Source organism: Glycine soja, chromosome 7 (assembly GCF_004193775.1).
Source record: "Glycine soja cultivar W05 chromosome 7, ASM419377v2, whole genome shotgun sequence".
Lineage (NCBI taxonomy): Eukaryota > Viridiplantae > Streptophyta > Magnoliopsida > Fabales > Fabaceae > Glycine > Glycine soja.
Window position 1 is genome coordinate 40,149,151 of NC_041008.1, and position 23,048 is coordinate 40,172,198.

The 23,048-nt window shown below is 29.3% G+C and overlaps 1 protein-coding gene across 1 annotated transcript; it reads left to right on the top strand.

Moving 5' to 3' along the window:
• Positions 1-17,439: 17,439 nt before the first annotated feature.
• LOC114417771 (la-related protein 6C-like) lies at positions 17,440-23,048 on the top strand. The gene is given in 9 exon segments (XM_028382837.1): positions 17,440-17,888; positions 18,711-18,792; positions 18,888-18,982; positions 19,058-19,129; positions 19,244-19,323; positions 19,430-19,658; positions 19,958-20,026; positions 20,131-20,262; positions 22,508-23,048. Coding segments are annotated over 9 exon segments (1,302 nt in total). The 5' UTR covers positions 17,440-17,582; the 3' UTR covers positions 22,745-23,048.

Consider the following 23,048-nt stretch of genomic DNA (forward strand, 5'->3'; position numbering starts at 1 on the left):
TTAAATGATAATGTAAAAAAAGTATCAAAATGAAATCTATACAAGGTAAAGTGTCAAAATCAATATTTTATCTTATTCTAAGATGAAATCATAATAAATAGTAGACGATATGAGTTATATATAAATATATATATATATATATATATATATATATATATATATATATATATATATATATATATATATATATCAAGAACAAACACACACGCATACACAATAAAAACTTAGTATAAATAGCCAAGTCTCATTTATGCTTTTGTTTGCTGTTTAGTCTCAACTCATGTCTTTTCATAATTTATACAATTAGAGTAAACGTGAAAGAAATATATTTATGTTGTTCAATGTTTTATGTCAAACCTACCCAATAAATGATGTTACACGTGTCAGACTTTAGGAACTGTTTACCAATTTGTTGTGTTCCTCCTTCATTTATTGGATTAGCTATCACAATTGTGCCGTTGATCTTCAACTTGCATGTCACGGCGATTGCTTTGGATCGATATACAACAACATGACAAGGCACGAGGAAAGTCATCTTATCTTGTAAAATTATTTCGTGTCATTATCTCTAAGATACTATATCCATCATCATTAATTATGGCTTGTTGTTTATATTTACTTCATAAATAATTATTTTTCATTGATAAATATGTTCTTAAAAGTTAAATATGTTCTTAAAAGTTAAATATTTATCGTTAATGAAATAGTTTAAGTGACACAAATGAATAGATTAAAAAAATTAGTGATATTTTCATTTAATAAAAAGATATTAATATTTTCTTTAACCGGATGTATTTATTATACTTTTTACATTTTTAGAGATTAAATTTTGTATTTTTATCTTTTAAAAATATATTACATATTTAAAGATAAAAATGATTATTTATCCTATTTAAATTAATTTAATAACAACTCTATAACTTTGGTTGATAGTGTCTCCAAATTCTTCATAACTTAAGTGTTTAGGCGTGTCCATGGAACAACAAATAAGAGGAAAAAAAAATCTATCCACTGTCGAAAAATCTGACTAACAGTGAAATGTTTTCTTTTAAGCATATTATTTTCCATCAATTAGTAAAGGGAATCGAGCTAATACCGCTTAGATCAACTGACATTTCTAATAAAACTAATTAACTAACATTTGTTTGCTCATAAAAAAAAGTTTTAGTTCAAATTGAAAAGTGCTTGATATTATTTGTTGAATATTTACTTTGATTAAGTGAAAAAATTATAAACTCAAAATATAATAAGATATCACTGGATTATGGATATATTTATATATCACCAATTAAAAATTTATTTATTTAAATTACTAAATTGTAATAGTTTTCTTTAATATGATATTGTTTATTTTAGTATTTATCAATAGTTTATTAATATAATCCGATAGTTCAAAAAGTAACATTTTAATACATAATCAATGTTTTTATTTTCTGCAATGTAGATTATATTTTTCTAATTAATCGTTTATTATGATCATATAGAGTATATCATTGCAATCACTATTTTAGTTAGTCAAAGGCTTGAACTTAAAACCTCATTTTGTCCTTTTACCTAACCCTAGTATCCCACATGGGAAAAAAAAACCTCAGCTATTAATGTTTATCAATTATCGGGATCAAGGTTCATGCATGACAAAAGAGTCACTTTCACAAACAAAATTATAGTGGAGAATCTTGCAAACAAAATAATGAAGGAGCCCACGGTGATATTCATTCATAATTATGGTGTGCATTGTCTGTTTGGTGAAATGCGTAGGTGAAAATGATAGAATCTCTCTCACTATCTTTACAGCTCCTAAACCAGGTTCAGCTTATCCAACCAACTGCCCATAATTTAAAATATATCTGATACATTAAAAACAACAAAAATATGTTTTCATCTAAGTAGATGAAATCCAGTACATCATTATATTGATTAAAATTAAATCCTCACAATTAATTATTTTCTATGATTTTATAAAAAATATCCTTAATGTCTTTCTTGATTTTCCTGTCTCTTTTCACATATTTGAAAACTTAAAAAATTATGAAATACGTTCTTTTCTTCGATGCCTCTAATGGCATTTTTTTTACATGTTCAAATCATCTTAATTTTTTTTCATCTTTTTTTGACAGGTGTTACATCAATATAGCTTTGTATATAATTATTTTGTATTTGATATTTTCTTTTTTTTATGACTATGTATACTTATATACTTTTTCCTCTGCCAGAAAATATAGTTTGTTACCTAGTATAGTAGTATCATAAAATCTAATGTTTTTCTTTATTTTAATTTCCTAACGTGGGCATTGTGTGACATCTTTATTAATTTTTTTTTATTATAATTTTGATTTCAAATACTTAACTTAGAAAGATGTGGTATAACATCTTCAATTTTTACCTCTTAAATTATTTTACTATCATATCTTTTTAATATCATCTATATCTTACTCTTGTTCACGTGAAAATCTTATGATTCTAATTTCTGCCTCAAAAACTCAAATGAAAAGTCAACCTAATTAGATTTAAAAAAATCTTAACAATATTCTCTTATAGCTAGGTAGTAATGAATAGTATAAACAAGCATATAATGAACATACATTAATATGTTGAATTGCCAATCGCATGGAAGATAAAATAAAATAAACTATGTACCCATATTTATGCAAGCATCTATCTGGTCCGGTCCCGCATGAGAAAAACCTTTCTCGAGAAAGATTCTTTCAAAGACCAGCCAACTAGTAATTTTCCATCAATCTTCATAATATTTATGGCATGGCATGAATATTTATGAAACAAGGAAATGCCACTAAGAGTCCACACGTCGAGATGCGTTCGGCGAAAAAGCCAACCACCACCCACCAATCCACAATAAATTTTTATTGATATTTTGACCTAACTTGCTTGGGTTTGGTTTTTCAAAATCTACGTCGAAGTTGCTTGTCTTGTTTGTATCTCTATGTGCAATTTGTTGAGAATCTTGTGAATATGATGGAACATGAACAGGAGACAAATTTGTTCCTAAGGTTCAATTTATATAATATATTTTTTAATATCAAATTGATTGTTGAGATTCTGGACACTTCTTTCCAAATTCCTAATGAGATTATATTCCTTCTAATTATAGGTTATTATGTTTTCTTGATCAAATACATCTGCATCTGTCTCTTCTTTTACTTTTTTTTTAAATCTTGCTAAATATTCTCTAAAATTTTGATTGAAGTTATTATATATATATATATATATATATATATATATATATATATATACATATATATTGTTAAGGTTAGAATAAAAAAAAAGATTTCTATCATAAATATAACTTTTTAATTAGGTATTCGTATGGAAAAATGTTTACATATTGATCTTTATGTGAAAAAATGTTAATAGTCTCTAGACTCTACCGTTTATTTGAGTCATAATATTGTTACTTTCTAAGAACACAGAAGATCACTTTGTTAACATTTGCACCTTCCATATATAGTGAATAAAAAGTGTTGTGAAATAACTGTTAATAAAAAATCTTTTTTTTAGAAGAAAATAAAAAAAAAACTGTTAAATAAACAATCTTCTAACAACGTTACAAGTAGGAATGTTTACAACCTATCTTTTAACACTTGAGCCCTTTGAGGTAGATTTAACTCTATCTTGTAAATAAATAAAACAATAATATTTTATTTAAAGACCTCATGATATTGATTTCAAACTAATCCTAGAGTTATCCAACATATGGCCCACATGCATTCATTTATACTTTTTGCATATTGCATTACATGTATATTTAGACTTTTTTTTAAATGTATTTGTGTTTCGTGGTATTTAAAATGGGCTATTAAGATTGACTTGAACTAACCCACTTCAGGCTTCAAGTACGATTAGAGGCTGCTGCTTTGTGCACCAGTAAAATTTCTTGTGCACCTAGTAACATTTAAAAATTCTGAAACTACCCCTCCCTTATAACTTCTTCTTCTTTGCTTTCCTTCTTCATGCAACATTTTTTTTCTTTGCCTTCACCTTCATTCTCGTGAGAGGTGCTCGTTTGTTGTTGTGTCCTCTTTGGTCGAGGTGCATTGGTTATGGTGGTTCATCGGTAAGTGGTGGTTGGTGTGGTCATTAACGGCGGAGGTAAGGTCTGCAACTTCGATCTAGTTTTTTTCCGTGTAAAACTTATGAATTGGTAATCCGTAAGTTATTTAAATTTATGGATTAATAATTCGTAAGTTTTATATAACTTACGGATAACGAATCCATAAGAAGCTTACAGATTATCAATCTGTAAGAAACTTACGAATCATGAATCTGTAAGAAACTTACGGATTGCCAATCCGTAAGTTTCTTATGAATTTCCATTCCATAAGTTAATTTTTAAAAAAAAATTAAAAATTTATTTTATTGTTTATTAAATATAATTAGTATTATTAATTAAAATACTTTTAAATAGGTATAGTTTCATAATTCATTCAAAACTTTTAGTTTTTATAGTTTGAAAGTGATATTTATTTTAAAATAATTTAGACTTTTAATTTATTTTAGTCATTTTATTTTAAATTTGGTTTTTTCAGTCCTTATTATTTTAATGTATTATATTGTTAAATGCAATAAACAAATAAAAAAATTGTGTGATAGTATATGTATGATGTGGTTAGGGGTCGTTTGTTTGTCATTAAAATTTTTCAAGGTTTTGTTAAGATGGAGGAAGATTAATGGATGCATAACAATATAATATCTAAAGAAGTTGATATGAATGAAGAAAATGAAGACGAACCTGGTGTGAATGAAGAACATGTTGATTGTTTTGATGCCTTCAATACTTCTCAAATATTAATATGATTTTTTTTGTTAAAGTAAGTAAATGAATGTTTGTTGAAGACTAAACATGTACGAATTGCATTGTAGGCGTTTGCTACTCGTGATGATGTTTTGCATTGGGCTCGATCTGTTGCATATGATATTGGTTTTGTGGCGGTGATTATGAGGTCAGACATAGATACTGAAATTAGAGGAAGAACCTCATTTGTTTTAATTGGTTGTGAAATGAGTGGTCAGTATAAGGTCAAGAAGAAAGATTTAGTATGAACAATTACTGGCAGTAGAAAATGTGGGTTTCTCTTTAAGCTGCATGCAAAATCAGTGGTGAGAGGGGAAGGATGGATGGTGAAGTTAATATATGGGAGTCACAATCATGAATTGGCCAAATCATTAGTTAGACATTCATATGCTGGTCGACTGACTAACGATAAGAAAATTATTATTGTTGATATGACAAAGTCAATGGTGAAACTAAGAAATATTCTTCTAACTTTGAAGAAGCATAATGTCAACAATTATACAACAATTAAGCAAATATACAATGCAAGAAATGTATACCGTTCTTCCATAAGAGGCAGTAATACTAAAATACAACAACTAATGAAGCTTCTTGAACATGACCAATATATTCATTAGCATAGATTGAAGGATGAAGATATTATACATGCTATATTTTGGAGTCATCTCGATGCAATCAAATTATCCAATGCCTGTAATTTGGTATTTATCATAGATAGTACCTATAAAACAAATAGCTACAGGTTGCCATTACTTGGCATTGTTGGTGTGACACCAATAGGGACGACTTTTTCTGCTACTTTTTCCTATTTGGAGGGAGAACGTCTAAATAATGTTGTTTGGGCTCTAGAACGGTTTCGAGGTATTTTTCTCAGACGTGTTGCACTCCCTGGAGTTATTGTTACTGATAGAGATCTAACATTGATGAATGTAATGAAAATTGTATTCCCTAAGTCTACCAATTTGTTGCGTCGGTTTCACATTGATAAGAGTGTGAAGGCAAAATGTAAAACCCTGGTTGGTCAAAAAAATGCATGAGATTATGTCATGGAAACCTGGAGGAATTTAGTGGATTGTCCTTCTGAGCAAGAGTTTGATAAGTGTCTTATGAAGTTTGAAATTGTTTGCTTACCATGGTCAATGTTTGTTGACTATGTCAAGAAACATGGTTGGTTCCCTATAAAGAAAAATTTGTTAAAGCCTGAACGAATAAGGTGATGCATTTAGGAAATACAACAACTGATAGGTATAAAAATTATAAATTATGTTGTTGTTAGGTTTTAGGATTTAATGGATAAAAATAATTGTCTTTATTTACTTGTTTGTGTATTTCATATGCAGGGTTGAGTCTGCTCATTGGATCTTAAAGAGACTAATACAGAATAGCCTTGGAGACCTATGTAGTATTTGGGAAGCCATGAACAACATGATCACACTGCAACACACCGAAACTAAGACATCTTTTGAGACAAGTACACATGTGGTTGAACATGTTTTTGAAGTTACCTTATACAAGAAACTACTTAGCATGGTATCAAGGTATGCTTTAAACTAGATTGTTGTTGAGTTTGAGCGTGTAAGTTATGTGGGTATTGACAGTTCTCGTTGTGGATGTATAATGAGAACTATTCATGGTCTTCCTTGTGCATGCGAGTTAGCTAGATATGTTGTCGGTAGCATACCTCTCGGTGTAATCCATATGTTTTGGTGGAGGCTAAGTTTTTCAGACCAAGGGTTATCTGAGCCCGAAGTCAACATAATCGAAGAGATGAAAACCATATCTTAGTGGTTTGAAGAACTTGATGTTTGTGGCAAAGTTACTCTAAAGAGTAAACTTTGAGAAATTTCCTACCCTGATCAAAACTCTGTATGCTCCTCCAGAAAATGTTTAAACAAAAGGTTCTCAAAAGAAAGCAATGATTAAACATCAAAGATCAACAAAGTGTGATCCGTCTTATTGAGAGTATGTTGATGCATTACATTTTGTGCAAAATCGTAATTCTTCAGTCAAATGTAATGCATCATCATCTGAGCAAGCAAAACCAAGAAGGACCATGCCGATGTTGAATCAATTTCATCCATGCATTCATGATTCCATTGAAAACATTGTCGATGTCAAAGTTGGTGGTAGTTGTGGATATCTTGCAATTGCTGTCTTATTAGGTATGGGTGAAGATTCATGGTCTTTGGTTCGCAACCATTTGCTTAAAGAACTTGCAAAATGGTCTGATGAGTATATCAACCTGCTTGGTGGCATAGACAAATTAGAGGAATTAAAGCGATCCCTACTTGTTGATGAATTATCCATGGTATATAAGTTTTTTGTTATGTTTTGATGGATTAATTTTGCTTTAAATAAATGTAATTATTATTGTTACATGCAGGTTACCATGAATAAGTGGATGAATATAACCGACATGGGATATGTGATTGCATCAAGGTATAATGTCATCCTTGTTTCTCTTTCTCTCCAACAAAGCATATCATTTTTTCCTCTTAGAAGTCAATCACCAATAGATTGTTCTGTACATCGCGTTATATGTATCGATCATGTGTATGACAATCATTTTGTTTAGGTAAAAGCATGGTCATCCTGTTTGTGTAAGGTTTATGTAATAAAATGTGTTTTGATAATTTGAATGTGTATGTCCCTATGTAACATGTATTTTTAAGAGACCATTGTCCCTTACTGCCAGTAACTTTGTTATGGTTTACACATTGTCATTATCAAGCAAAGTAGTAGCCTACACCATATATCAGTAGAATGCAACAGTATAAATTTTGACGAGGTTGAAAATAGACTTTGTTGATTTAGGGGAAAATTGAACATTTAGTTACTATTAAGCCAATATTTGAAACGTACATAGGGGTGACATACTTATAGGGTTGTAATGTAATTTGATAATTAATGCGTGCTTCATTGGATGTTCATATAATTATTTATTTTACTTAAGTATTGACTGTGTAAAAAATCAAATTAGAAAAAAAAAAAAAACATCAAACAATATATAATTATTTATGTTTTAGTGTTTTTATTTAGGGTTACATGACTAATTAGGGTTTAGGGTTGGTTGACTAATTATGGTTTAGGGTTGTTTGACTAATTTGAGGTTATGGTTACTTGACTAATAAGGGTTTAGGGTTACTTGACTAATTAGGGTTATTTAAGGTTTAACATAATAATGTAATTAGGCCATTAATTTAATATTCACATACTACATAAACGAAAATAAATAAAAATCTTATCTACTAACACTAAATAATAAATATTGTTTAGTCATATTGCATACATAATTCATATAAAACCTAAAAAATCCTAACAATTTTCATGCGTCTGGCAAACACCGTCTTCGTCTTGATCGAACATATATGTTCCCTTGCACAGTCACACCTCTAGCGATCCTTAGGCACTCATTGGTCACAGTGTATGCTTTTATTCCTTAAGGGACTACCCTCAAGTTGAACAAGCATTCTAACCTTTCAGCTATCGCTTCATAAGCCTCCTATGACGTTGACAACAAGGAAAAAAGTAAACACTTAATGTGTGACACATAAAATGAGTAACAATGGCAATTGAAAATATATTATACCACTGCATGTCGAGGAATGCCTACATTAGAGGATGCAGTTGCAGGTGGTTCTGCCATAGCGATCAGCTGCTTAGGAGGATCTAGTTCAATAAATGTTTCATTGTACACCACATGTGGATGTTTAGGAGGATCCCAAGGTTGTGTCGGACTCATGAAGGAATCCAACACACAACATCAGACGTCAATCTATCTAACTACTTACGATACATTGACACTGATAATATCTTCCCAGACTTCCAATGGTAAGCACATAGTTTCCTCTCATGATAATCTTCAACAGCAATAGAAAAAGAAACAGTAGGAAAATGCTCGTAGATCCAATACTGCACATATTTAAAAAACAAAAAATTCAAAACAATACTCAATATAAAGTATAAAACTAAAAATTAAATTTAAAATAAATTATAAATATCTGTAAAAGTGTGATATATCTTACAAGTTGTCTAACGCTTCTCTTTGGCACATCATTCAAATTCTCATACATATGGACCAATGCAACAACTTCCTATGCATAGCTTCCAGTTTGACTGAGGTCACCAAATGCATCCAAGAATACCATATGCACATGTGTGGCACTCTTGTTAGCAAAGAGTGTGCAACCTATCAGATGCAAAAGATATGCTTGAGCTGCTACAGTCCATAGTGCTGCGTCACATTTGCTACGATAAATGTCTCGCAACCAGGATAGCCGAACATGTGCCTCATGGCATTGCAATGTCTCATCTCTTGCTTCTTCTAAACTAAATTCAAGCAAGTCAACTAACAGGTCCACGACTTCGTCCACATGAAGAGCCTTAAAGCTATGGAAGACACATGTAATGGACAGATGTAGCAACAATGCTACATCATCCATGGTGATAGTGACCTCTTTGCAAAAGCAGATATAAGTCCCCTGTTACTAGTGTCCAAGAAACATGCAATTAGAGGACTTAATCCCGTGGCAGCCACTAAGCCTTCAATATCTGAAACAGGTCTACCAAATTTCTCTTCCTTCCTTCCATGGGATGACAACTTCAACTCAGGACGTTCCTGAAAATAAAAATTTAAATCATTTCAACTTGAATAAGAAATAGTTATGAAAATATTATTTATTTAAAAATATAAATACCTCTCTATTCCAAACTGTGACTGCCACATGATGAATATAGTCCATCAAAATTGATGTATCGTGGAGCCTGTCTGGAAAATTCTGGGCATCAGCATCTACATCTTCAGCAGTTGCCTTTTCAAGCTGTTTATGGACCTCGTCAACTACATGATCCACATGCTCAACATCCTCAACAAAAGATGCAACTTCCCGTTGCCTATGTGCAGATGTTGTGGGTCTTCGCCGCCGAGGGGATTCATCTGCATCACCACTAACTTCTCTCCCTAAGGTTCTTCCTATAACCTTGCCTAAAGTCCAACCCAATCCTCTGGTTCTATACATAATCTGCATATTTAAATAGTCATAACAATTAATGTCATTATTCAAATAGTAGTTCACTTTCATAAACTAACTAACAAATTGACTAATAAATAAGTTTAATTTAAAATATTGAATAAATTACTATTTAATTATTCATAAATATATATTTACTAATTTTTTATTTAGCTTTTTTAATACTTTTATATATTCATAAATCAATATACAATTTTTTAAATGTTTATAGACTGCACACCGCTAATTCTAGTAAACTTAAATATATGCTAAAAATCTAACTACAAATTTTTTAATTTCCAATAATTGAGTATTTTTTTTATAAACAGATGAAATAAAATATGAATTTTATACTTTCAAATAATATTTATATTAATATTTATTACTATTAGTGTAAAAATATTTATTTCACTATATCAATAAAAAAATTTGTCATTTACAACTTAGATTTTCTTGTTAAACTAACTTGTACAATATATACTTATAAAAATTTGGAGTCAATGATATTTAAATATTTTATGAATAAATATTTCAAATATCAAATGTAATTAAATTGCTTAAACAAAAATCATAAATTAATTATTTATTGAATTAATTAATTATTAAAAACCAACTTAAAAAAATTAATAAATAAATAAATACATATTAAAAATATTTATTTATTAAATAAATATTATAACAACAAAATTATTAGATTATTTTTAAATAATAATAATTTATTCTATTATTATTTTATTAATTAATAAATTAAAAATAAAAACAATTATACGGATTACTAATCCATATGAGCCATACAGATTGACAATCCGTATGCCTTATACGGATCCTTAATCTCCCCCAATCCTGGTAATGGCTGCACAATAATCTCATAGAGTGGATAACAGAGACTTACGACAAAGGCGAAGACGAAGACAACGACGGTGGCGGTGATTGGCGGCATGAATGGCGGCGGCACGGGGAGAAGAAGAATCGAAGAATGAAGAAGAGGAATGTGCAACATGTACGAATAGGGAGAAAGAGGAGAACTTTTTTAAATTTTAAGTGGATGACAATTTCGCCACTTCACTTAAAAGGTGGGTGCATAAGAAATCGTGTTGGGTGCACCTAACAAATCCCACAATTAGATTGGGCAAAAACACTCGTTATTTTTTATTTGGACCTCAAATGACTAATCAACTGGTTCGATCTTGATAAGAAAATCCTCAATAGATTAGGCCTAAAAAGTTCAAATTGTATTGGGCAAGCAATTGCTTCCTGCATCCATAGAAAAGTTAAACGGACAAAAATACCCTATTTTACTCACTCATGAGGCACCCACCCCACTCTCAAACCATAGAGCACATCCCTCCCTCCCTTTTTCCTCTTCACTATCACCACCAGCGTCCGCCTCTTGTTCATGGTGGACTCCTCAAGCTTTTCGTAGAGACACTCATCTCCTACCTCGTGTCAACTGTTGCCACCACCAATGGCCACACCTCCGTTGTTGTCTTCCACAACTATACTATTTTGCAATCGTCATGAGGTCCAAGATTAGGTCAACAACGGGAGAGAGACGAGAAAGTGAATCCCATTTGCACAAGGATCTAATGGACCATGATAAAGAAGGGGGAAGATGTGGCCATCGATCGTGTTAGTCAATTTCTAGACAGGTTGTAACAATAATCAATGTAAAAAAGTCTATTTTTTTTTTATTTCAATTGAGGCTAGAACTAACTTAGAAAGTTCACTTTATACATCAATTTTAATCATAAATGATCTAGAAAGTTTATTTTCTACATTGGTTCTCACCACAACTTATGTAGAAAGTGATTTTCTATTATTAATTTAGTTATATTATTTATTTGGCCTGGTCTTTTAAAATTTACATAACTTCAAATTTTATTCTTTATAAAAGAAATATAAATTTTGTCCCTACACTTGCTAAAAGTTAAGTTTTGGTCTTTGTTGATAAGCTCATAATGATGTGGTTGATAATGCTAACATGATATAAATACATGAAAACGGCATAACTAAAAATTAATGATTTGATTCCTATAATTGATATCACTTTACGAATTAGCCTCAATAAGTAATATTACATTACTTTACAAATTGGTTTCTATTTGAAAAAATTGCAAGTTTTAATCCTTATATTTCCTTTATTAATACAAAATTATCCATGTCATTATATTCTTCCTTTACTCTAATAATCTAAGGATCTTAGCAATGGCTAGACTGTCAGTCTTGTTCTAAAAGTTGCTATAAATTAATTGGTTTGGGAGGGGTTGGAAGTAACTTCTTGTGGTGCTAGTTGGCACGATTGTAAAGTGCATGTGCTTGCTATTAATTCCATGACCTAGGGGTGAACTTGGTTATTGAAGGAATTGGGGTTTTCCGTGGACAAAGGTGTAAGGAAAACATTCAAGAAGGTGCTAATCGCAGTCCCTAACAAAGAAGACATCTGTACACCTACGTGATTGGTATAATTGTTGATGCTTACAACCCATATGAAACATCATTAATAATGATTTGGAAAAATTAAAACAAAAAAAAAATCAGTACAATATCCAACCCTTGTTGGGAGGCTTCCTCCATTACTTGTCACCAGTCACTTTCAAATGCACAAAAGCAACTTTTAAAACTTACAAACTTGTTGCCTAAGAACTAAAACTTCATGTTGTGTTAAGTATAGGGACCAAATAAATAGTCAGTATTTTAATTTTTAAAAAAGGTCTATTTCATCATATTAGTACTTATACGTCAATTAATGAAAATACCAAAAAAAGATGATGATAAAGTTTGAAGAAATTTTTTATTTTTTTATGGTAATAAATAATTGAAAATGAGTTTAAAAGTTTAAAGTGATAATTATTTTTAAATGGGAAAGGTACGTTATTAGGCTTATTAACATGAAAAAAATGAATTTTTGTTTATGTATCCTCTTCCTATCTAATCACTCTATTGCATATTTACACATATTATATGGACACCTCAAAAGATACAAAGTATGTGGTAGGTAAAAATGGCCTGAACCATACAATGATATTGCTAGTTGCTACGACCTTTTTTTTTATTTGGTTAATGTGAAAATAATTTATTAAAGTATGGCGGTACTTCAACTAATTTATACATTTGGAGATTATACTTGGATCACTACCCTGTAAATTGCAAATAGATGGTGTTGGATCAAGGTACTAGTATAAAAAAGAGAGAGTTTTTTGTAACTTAGTTTATATGATTATATCCTACACTAAGCTCTAAATTTGATAAACTCTTAAAGTTATAAAAGGTTAGAAGAAACAAGAGGGAAAGATTGAAGGTAAGAATGGTTTTCTTTAGTTGTCGAAATGTTATTGAGTAGGATGTTTAATAGTCTGTCATATTAACAAATTAAATTTTCTACTCAGGACTTTATGTGTGGCAATATTATGAAACATTAGACTAGTATAATATACTCTTTAAGCACTAAAAATTTAGGTGATCGAGAAATTTATATGTATATTTTACCTATTTAACTATATTTGGTATGGGTAGTAAATGAGATAAATTATAAATGTTAAAAATATTAGAGGGTGTTATAGAGTAGTTAAAAATATTAGAAGAAATTTAAATAGGAACATTAACAACTTTTTTAGTTATTAGGAGTTAAGAATTATTTATAGTTATATTTTTAATTTTATGTTAGGTTAGATTGTGCGCACCCACCTCATCAGTCTCGGTCTTTGGCCTTAACTCCATCATCTTAGAAAGTCTCTGAGTAAATAATGAGGACTGTAACAAGTCCTAAACTATATGTCTAAGTTTGTTATCTATAAGACTCGTCTACTATTTTATCTCTTTATAGCATAGTCATAAAATGAAAGCGATAAAACTATTTAATTAAAATATTCATATTTTTAAGGGACATAATAATTTGTTTTATCACATATATAAATGCATATTATGTTATGATATAATGAATTAGAATATTGTGGTTCTTAGTTTATGGATTTGAAGATCATATGATTTGGATATTATTGTTTCATCGTTAAAGCGTTAATTTTAATTGAGATTTTGAATGGTTTTGGGAAAATACTTTCTCCGAACACTGCAACTAACAACGGTATGTAGTTAGCCTTGCTGCATCATGACTTATTTTTTAGGTGGGGAGCCTATTATGTTTACTTATAGGCGGAAAGCCTGAAATTGATATTTTAGGTGTGAGGAAATTTTTAGGCGGGGAGCCTATTATACTTTTGTTTGAGTTATACCCCTCTTTGAATCACTATATTTTGATTTGATATAACTTATGTTGTGAATTTGATATTTTACACTTAAAAATTACCTTATATGCAATGTTGTCAAGTCCTGCTTATATTAGGTTCTTAATTATTTACTCATTTGAGTAGTGACTCACATTATCTATCTTAAATCTATTTTAGATCCACAGGCTTGTATATAATGGTCTATATTTCTTTTTGGTGAGACTTTTTTGTGTTAGAGGACTCATATGTCATTGGAGGCTATTTTGTACCTATGATTTTTAGCAGTGGCTCTATTATATTGCTTAGGAGACCGGTAGTAGACAATTGTTGTTCTGTATGGCCTTTATGAGGTGCTTTGTTGTTGGTACTGCATTGTGATGATTATATAGGTTTATGTATTTTCTTAGATGTCCATATTTTAGGTGAGGTTTTGTCGAATTTTTTATAGAAATTTCTTTGAAATATGAAATTATAAATTTATATTATGTTTCCTTTTCTAATTGGAGTTAATCATATAGTTCAGGCTCTTCAGACAAAGAGGTGTTGCTCTAATGCACCGGTCACGAAGGAATTAATTTTTGGGGCGTGACAATATGTTTATATTAGCATGGTTAGAACGTTGGTCGCCTTATCCATATGTACTTAGTTTGTACCATAAAGCCTTGGATATCTCAAAAGCCTTCATTTCCATTTCCTTAACATGCTTAAGTTAGACAATTTAAGGTTTTTAGTTCTCAATCCACCATAACACTTGGATTCTTCCACCAAAAGAGAAATACCTTCTGAAAAGAGTCTACATCTCATAGTATCAATGCTCGGTTGCTAAGTTTGTAATTTCCTTGGGTGTGCACCGATAAGGATTTTTTTTAACAAATTAATTTTGAAATATAAATCTTCATACCAACTCTAACTGAGTTGCTCTTTGTGAAAAATTATATTCAAGCCAGAGACAAGTTCATAACTAAGCTAAATTAATTTGATATTTTATATGTTTTGCTAACTTACTTTTCAACTACTTATTTGTCATTTGCACATTGAAGATATCTTATTTCTAGATGATTTCCCCCACTACAAGGCCTTAAAAATTTCCCAGATAGTACGATATTTCCAAAGTAATCAACTTAGAACTATTACCACCATTTAGAAAAGAAAATGAGCTAATGGGTTTCCTTCTCTTAACCCATGGTGAAGTTTCACTTCCATATTACTCCCATTAACCAGGATTGATTAATACATTGCTAGAAAAATAAATATAACATTTGATTAAAGTCTCCATTTGTCACAAAAAAACCAAACCTCCACAATATTTAATCAAATAAAATTCCAATTCAATTCAATGAAGAGTTACGTTAATCTATATTTTTCCACAACATTTCAATGATACATTGCTAGAAAAAAAAAATTCAATACTTTGTTTGATTTTTCTAAGTTGAAGAGCTGTGTTAATATACAGTTCTCCTTTTTTTATTAGCTATTGAAACCATCAACGTCATAGAAATACTGAGAGAAAATATTTTTAATCTTTTTGTTTTTTCACTTTCATAACCTTCTAGCTAAACGACCTTTAGAATGTACCTATTGTTTGCATCTTCTTTGAGCTATATTGATCTATAAATTTGAAAGGCTCAATTTTCCTTTGATTTTAATTTTTAAGTGCTTCCACAAATTTACACAAAGAGTTCTATAATCATTGACTTCCTTCTTTATTAAACCATTTAATTCTATCTTTGCATCTAATTTTTTGATTTCTTCTTAAAACTACTTTATATTGTAGTCCAAACTTCCCAGAAACTTATTGATTCCACCTTTCTATATCACATTTTAGCATTTTTAATTTTTCCTTTAGGATATATATATGCTGACCAACCCAGACATTTTTCATTTTGCCAAACTATCTTGAACTAATTTAGGGGAAGTTTTATAATGCGAATGGAGATCAACAATTATTGAATTTGATAGGTTTGAGTCCTCAATTTTGAGATTCCCTATTTAAGAATGATTGGATATTGGTTTGATATTTTTACTATTTAACTAAAGTTAAGTCTTGTGTTTCATTGGTGTTTGTTATAATAATAATAATAATAATAATAATAATAATAATAATAATAATAATAATAATAATAATTCAGAAACTAATAAAAACTATATATCTTCAACCCATAAAAGCGTAAAACTACTAGCTAGCACATATTGATTTTGTTTTTAGGTTTGACAAGACCAGTATCTAGTTTCTTGTTGTGCCTAGGAATAGTTTGTTTTAAAGAACATGGCAGAAACAACCATTCATTTTGTCCAAATTTTGATTACGAGTCTTTAAATATGATGTTCCATCTTAGAGTTAATTTGAGGTTCAAAATGATTGTGATTGTTTATTACAAAAGTGTAAATGAGTTGAGTTGTAAGTGAATTATTAGGCTCGATTTGTATATTAGTAATTATATTATTTTATGTTCAAGAAGGAAATTAGTTTTAATAAATTTGGGTCTAAAACTTTAAAAATGATGGTTATCTAAGAGCTGATTTAAGGTCCAAAATAATTGTTATTGTTTATCCCAGAAGTGTTAATGAGTTGAATTATTAGGCTCGATTTTCTCGTTCAAGCTCGTTATTTAATTAAATAAAAAAAATTAATCTTTGAGTTGAGTTTAATTATTTAAATAAGTCAAGCTCAATCTTTACAAGTATGACAATAATTACTCATGAATATCTCTTTGACACACACCACACACTTATCATACAAAAATTAAAAATACACACACACACACATTTATATATATATATATATATATATATATATATATATATATATATATATATATATATATATTTGTATTAAAACTCTTTTGTATAGTCTTTCCAATGAATTTTTTTTTATAAAAATATTTTATTACCCATTCATATCATAACAAAGTTAAAATTACATATATATATATATATATATATATATATATAGTCTTTTTTTACGAAAATAGTTTTATTTGCTATTTACAATTTTTCTATGAAACACTTTTGTATAATCTTGTTACGCATGATTAAATGGCAATATATATATATATATATACTTTCTCCTTATATTTAAATTAAGATTTTAATTTTTATCTATTGTTTATGTATAAAGTTTACATATGATTGAACAATAGTGTAAAGTTATTTAAATTGTCAATAATACTCTTAAATAAAATTAAAATGACCGATAGTTAAATTGTATTATGGAGGCAGGTGTTGTTATTTAGAAATGAAATTACTTATGATTATTATATTTTAGTGGCAATAAGGATTGAAGCATTTGATTGGAAGAATGAGCATGGTTGGAGGGATTTGCAAAACAGAATAGCGTAGGGACAACTTTAGGAGCATAGTAACCTTAAAAGATTTAGTCAAAAAAGCCCACAAGTGGCGGTTGTGTGTGTGGAAGAAAGAGGTGCCCGTCTTTGAGCGCGAAATGTGGATTGAAAATCGAAACAAAGAAAAAAAGTAGTTATAGCTTGAGGGAATACAACACACATATACCATAATCACAGAGAGAGAACTCAAGAGAGAATGGCACAGGCCCAACCTGAAGAGAGGATCCATGAAAACCCAGAAAAAGAAACCCAAGAAACAGGGAACTCTAGCTTCAAATTTAATGCCCAAGCACCTGAATTTGTTCCAAGATCACAGATCCAGATGCCAGTTTCAGGTTATTTCTACCCTTACTTCCAAATTCTTGGTGGGTCTGGTGAGTCTGATTGGTTCTTTGTTGGGGACCAAGACCCTTCTTGTTTGATCCCCACTGCCAATGCTGCGCTACCCAATTCCTCCAAGAATATTCTTACCCCTGATCTTCAACAAAAAATCGTCAAACAGGTGTGCCCCGTCTTTTGCTTTCATTTTAATTCTAATCAAAATGCTTTTTTTTTTTCTTTAACAATTTTGAATGGTCATTAATCACTTATGATTTTACATTAATTCAACATGGTAATTATCATTCTTTTAATAATGAATGTCAAACTCAAACCAAACTAAGGTAGGTCTAAGACTGTGAGGTTTGACTAATTTTTGTGTAATTAAGTATCAGGGAACGTCTGGTATGTATGAGAGAAGTTTTTGATTTTTCATGTTTGATATTTTTTTAAAAATTCTTGGATAAATGAATATTTTTTAATCAGTTTGTGATGAAACTTTTTTTTATAAAGATAAGGTGACAATCTTCCTTTCTTGAATTTATTTTTTCTTTTATTATTATAAAAATATCATATTATTTTTTATTAAATTATATAATAGGGTAAATAATTAAAATAATTAATAAAATATACATTTTTCCTAGGTAACTTAAATTAATATTTTCAATGGTCGATCAAATAAATTCTATTCATTAAAAAAACCATAATTTTTAAGATTTATGATTCCTAGAAATGAAAAATTTCTTTCCAATTAGATGCCCCTTAGATTTAAAAGGATCCCATTGTCATCATCATATACAAAATAAATAAGGAATGTCATTAAAAAATGTGGATAATTTACATTGTGAAATTGTGAGTAAAATAAGATTTTGATTATAAGTGTCATTGCTTGAAACAAATTAATATTTAAATATTCAATAAAGGGATTTATTTAGTTTAATTCTTTGATGAATTGGTTATGGAGGTTTTCGTATGAATTTTGTTAAAGATGGTGTGAATGTAATAGGTGGAGTATCAGTTCAGTGACATGAGTTTGTTAGCAAATGAATCCTTCCATAAACAGATAAATAAAGATCCTGAAGGTTATGGTAAGGATTTTGGATTTCTCTTCAGTTTTCTCCCTCCCTTGCATTTAGGATTGAAATGGTATCATCTCATTGATGGACGTTGCTTTGGTTTACAGTTCCAATAACCGTAATTGCTTCTACTAAAAAGGTTAAATCTCTTGTTAGTAACATTAATATGCTTACTCAAGCCATCCGTTCATCTTCAAAACTTGTAAGTATTTTTGATACAATGAGGCATTACTTTTGTTCTTTTTCAGTTTGCTCTCTGACAATGCAATTTTTGAAGGTTTTGAGCGTTGATGGCAAAAAGGTTAAGCGCAAACATCCTTACACTGAAAGGGAAAAAGAGGACTTGCAGGTAAAGAGATTATATGGGTTTTTTTTTTTTTTTTTTTGTTTCTGTCCACATGGATAGTCTTAAAATTTGTTCTAATTGTTAGCATAATGCATGTGATTTTCTATTCTCTTGCAGTCTCGCACCGTTGTGGCAGAGAATTTACCTGACGATCATTCCCATCAGAATCTTCAAAAAATATTTGGTATGGTTGGGAGGTGAATTTCTTCTATCCGAAACCCTTTGTTTACTAATATGAACTTCACATTCTTTTGGTTCCTTACATTTTGGAAACATTTTAATTCATGGCTGGTCTGTGAACAGCGTGAAAACGATCAGAATATGCCATCCCCAAGAGCCTAATTCTTCTCGCCCAAAATCTGATTTCTTTGTCAGTAATAAGGTACAAAAAACAACATCATACCATGTTTCTATGTTGTATTAACAATTCAAATGATACTTACAAGAGTTTCTTACCCCATGTTACTTGGTTCTCTCAATCAAGCTCCATGCGCTTGTGGAGTATGAGACATCAGATATAGCTGAGAAAGCTGTGAGTCTATTCTTCAATAACTTGTAGCTTTTGAGATGTGCAATTGAATCAATTATCAGAGAGGACTGCTACAAACACACTCTTTATAACATACTCCTTCAAACGCTTTTTCTTTAATTAATTAAAATTTGTTGAAAACTATAAAATTAAGAAAAAAAATTGATAAATATGACATGGATTCCACAAAATTTCATCATTTTTTTAATAAATTTTGACCAGTGTGTAAAAAAAAGTGTGATAGAGGGTGTGTTCATAGCATTTTTCAGTATCATATTAATTAAGGTTTCTTACTTGATTAGGCTGAGAAGTTAAATGATGAAAGAAATTGGAGGAAAGGGATGCGTGTAAGGATGTTTGTTAGATGCTCGGTATGTACTTGTGTACCTGATATTAATATTAGTTTGTTATCTATTGTATCTCTTGAATTTCATAAACTTGTTTTTAATTGATTTTTTTTATGTAACTTGTGTAGCCAAAATCTGTTTTGAAGAGTAGAAAGTCAGAATTTGATGGATATCTAGATGATGACGAGATGCTAAATTCTGAATCTGTTGAGGATTCTTCTCCTTATCACTCAAACAATGCTGAATTGTTTGACACAAATGTAAGTTACATTGCATGTATATGCCAATTGCCAAATTGGGATGTGTTAGCCATTTCTTTCAAGTCTTCTAGTCAACCATATCTATTTTTTTTAACTGCTAGTCAACCATATCATATATCTCAACTAAGATATAAATTCATGGCATTCTTACAATTCATAGATGCATGAAAGTGAATTGTGCAAAACAAATTTCATGGAAACGTGGACTCTTTGTTCGGATGTTAAGCCCTTTTATTGGAAACACACTTATTTTCTTTGCATGCTTCCTACATTACAATAGATATCATCAATATATAAATTTCAAAGACATACCCTTTACAACTTTACCTCAGTGCAGTTTTTTTAAGTACTTTTGGTTTTATTTTTCAACTAAATGAGAATTTCACTTCAGTAGTCTGCATAAAAAATGTTTTATTAGACGTTAGCATAAAAACTCTAATTCGGATTTAAGAAAAATACCAAAAGTACTCAATGAATTGGATTCAAGTTTTATCCTTTAAAAAGGGATTGCATTGAGCATTGGTTTCTTTTCAAGCAACATGACAAATCTTGAAATGACCTTATATTTGATGCGTCCGGATCCTCTCCAGTAAATCCCTCTACAACATCTCTGCAGCGGCAACCTGAGTCGTTGGATTCATCTCTTGCAGCACTGATAATAGATGTTAGCAAAATCAAACAATTCCTTAACACAATTCATTTGCTTTACGTGTGATAGACAATGTCTCTCTTTCTTCCAATGATAATAATATAAAATTTATATTAATATATATAGGTATTAAATTTATTAATAATTAATTTTTAATTAATAATGTGTTTTTAATATACATGAGTTCTACAAAAAAAATCATACTTTTAAGTATTTAACAAATACATGTTTATGAGTTTTAATAAATATATTGTATTTGTTAATATAATAAAAGTTAATTATATATTATATTTAATGAATAAAATAATTAAAATTATATAAGGAAAAATCCCTTATTTTTTTAAGCATGAATAGAAATTAGAAATTTTTAATAAATTAATTTTTAATCCCCTAATTATTTATTAGTTTCAATTTTTTTCCTTATTTCTTAAGATGTGTTCAATTTAGTCTCCTTTTAAAATTTAAAATATTTTGGAATTGATGGAAGGAAAGTGAGACTAAATTAAACCTAATAAATAAAATAATAGACTACAATTTTTTTAATATATATATATATATATATATATATATAATATTTTAAATTTAACTATATATATATCATATATCATTATTAATAAATACAAAAATTAATAGTAAATAAATAAAAATCTGTTTAGTTACGTATTTATATAAATACTATTTATTCTCAAGTCTACTTACTTTTTATTAAAAAATTATTATTTTAAAATATTTTATGAATTAGAATAATTAAAAATAAGGAATTTTATGAATAATAATAATTAAAAAAATATTTTTAATTATATGAAACTTCTTTCGAAGACTTACATGAAAACTGGAAAAGTCAGAACATATACTAATTAACTATGTATTGAATTATTTTCTTAATTATATGAAATATGGTAAAATAATTTTAACTATTGTATTTATTAAATATAATATATAATTATGTTTTATAATTTATGAAATATTTATTAAAATTCTTAAACAAAGTTTATATTTATTAAATGTGTAACTTTTTAATATGAACTTATTACTTATGTATATCAAAAACATATTATTATTAATTAAAAAGTAATTATTATTAAATTTAATACCTATATATATATATATATATATATATATATATATATATATATATATATATATATATATACATACATACTAAAATATATAAAAAAATATTGTTATTATTTTATCAGCAGAATGTCTATCCACATTTATAGCTAGTCACCCCTGCACACGTAAAGCAAGTGAACTACGCAAAGAAATTGTTTTATTTTGTCAACTTTTATTATCAACCACAAAATACATCCAACGGCCCAGAGTGCTGCTGCAAATGCTGGAGAGAGTTTTGCCGGAGAGGATCCAAATCCATGTTTGATAATTTTTTTATCTTAATCATTTGGTTCATCAGGAGAAAGAAATTTTGATTAATCTGAAATTTGACCGAAAAATAAATAAATTTGATCAAAAATTATTTTCGTTTAGAGTCAAACTCAAATAATATTTAAATGAATTAATCTTAACTTTAATATATTAATTGTGTCTAATTATTTTTAGTTGAGTAATCTTGGTTATATTTGATGACTTTTGAAGGTTGATGAAAATTGTAAGAAAGGATGGGCTAGTAGAGGACGTGGAAAGGGAAGAGGGCGCACTCAAGGACGTGGCCTACTTGCTCCACCATCTCAATCAAGCAGCACTATCCTTTGCGATGCACACACTAAACCCAACACTAAGGGCCCAAAAATGCCTGATGGTACAAGAGGCTTCACCATGGGACGTGGTAAGCCCATTAGTCCTTCTTCTCAAGTCACTTCACCTAAAGAGTAATAATGGGTATTTCTCAAGTTTTTCCTTTGGCTACATACTGAACTTAATTAGGAGAATTCTTTGTATTTCTTCACCACAGTATTCAAAAGCATCAAAAGTGTTTTAGAAGACCCTATTATGTTGGCTACACGGGTAGTCCCAATTTTTTTTTAGATTTTACCAGTTTAGTAATAATTCATGATTTATAGTGTGATATGGTATGGCCATCCTAATGATAGTGGCCACAGATTCTAAATCTTGCTTTCAATTATTTATTGTACACTAAAATGTTTTTGAAATTGAATAAGAGACTTAGGAGTCAAAT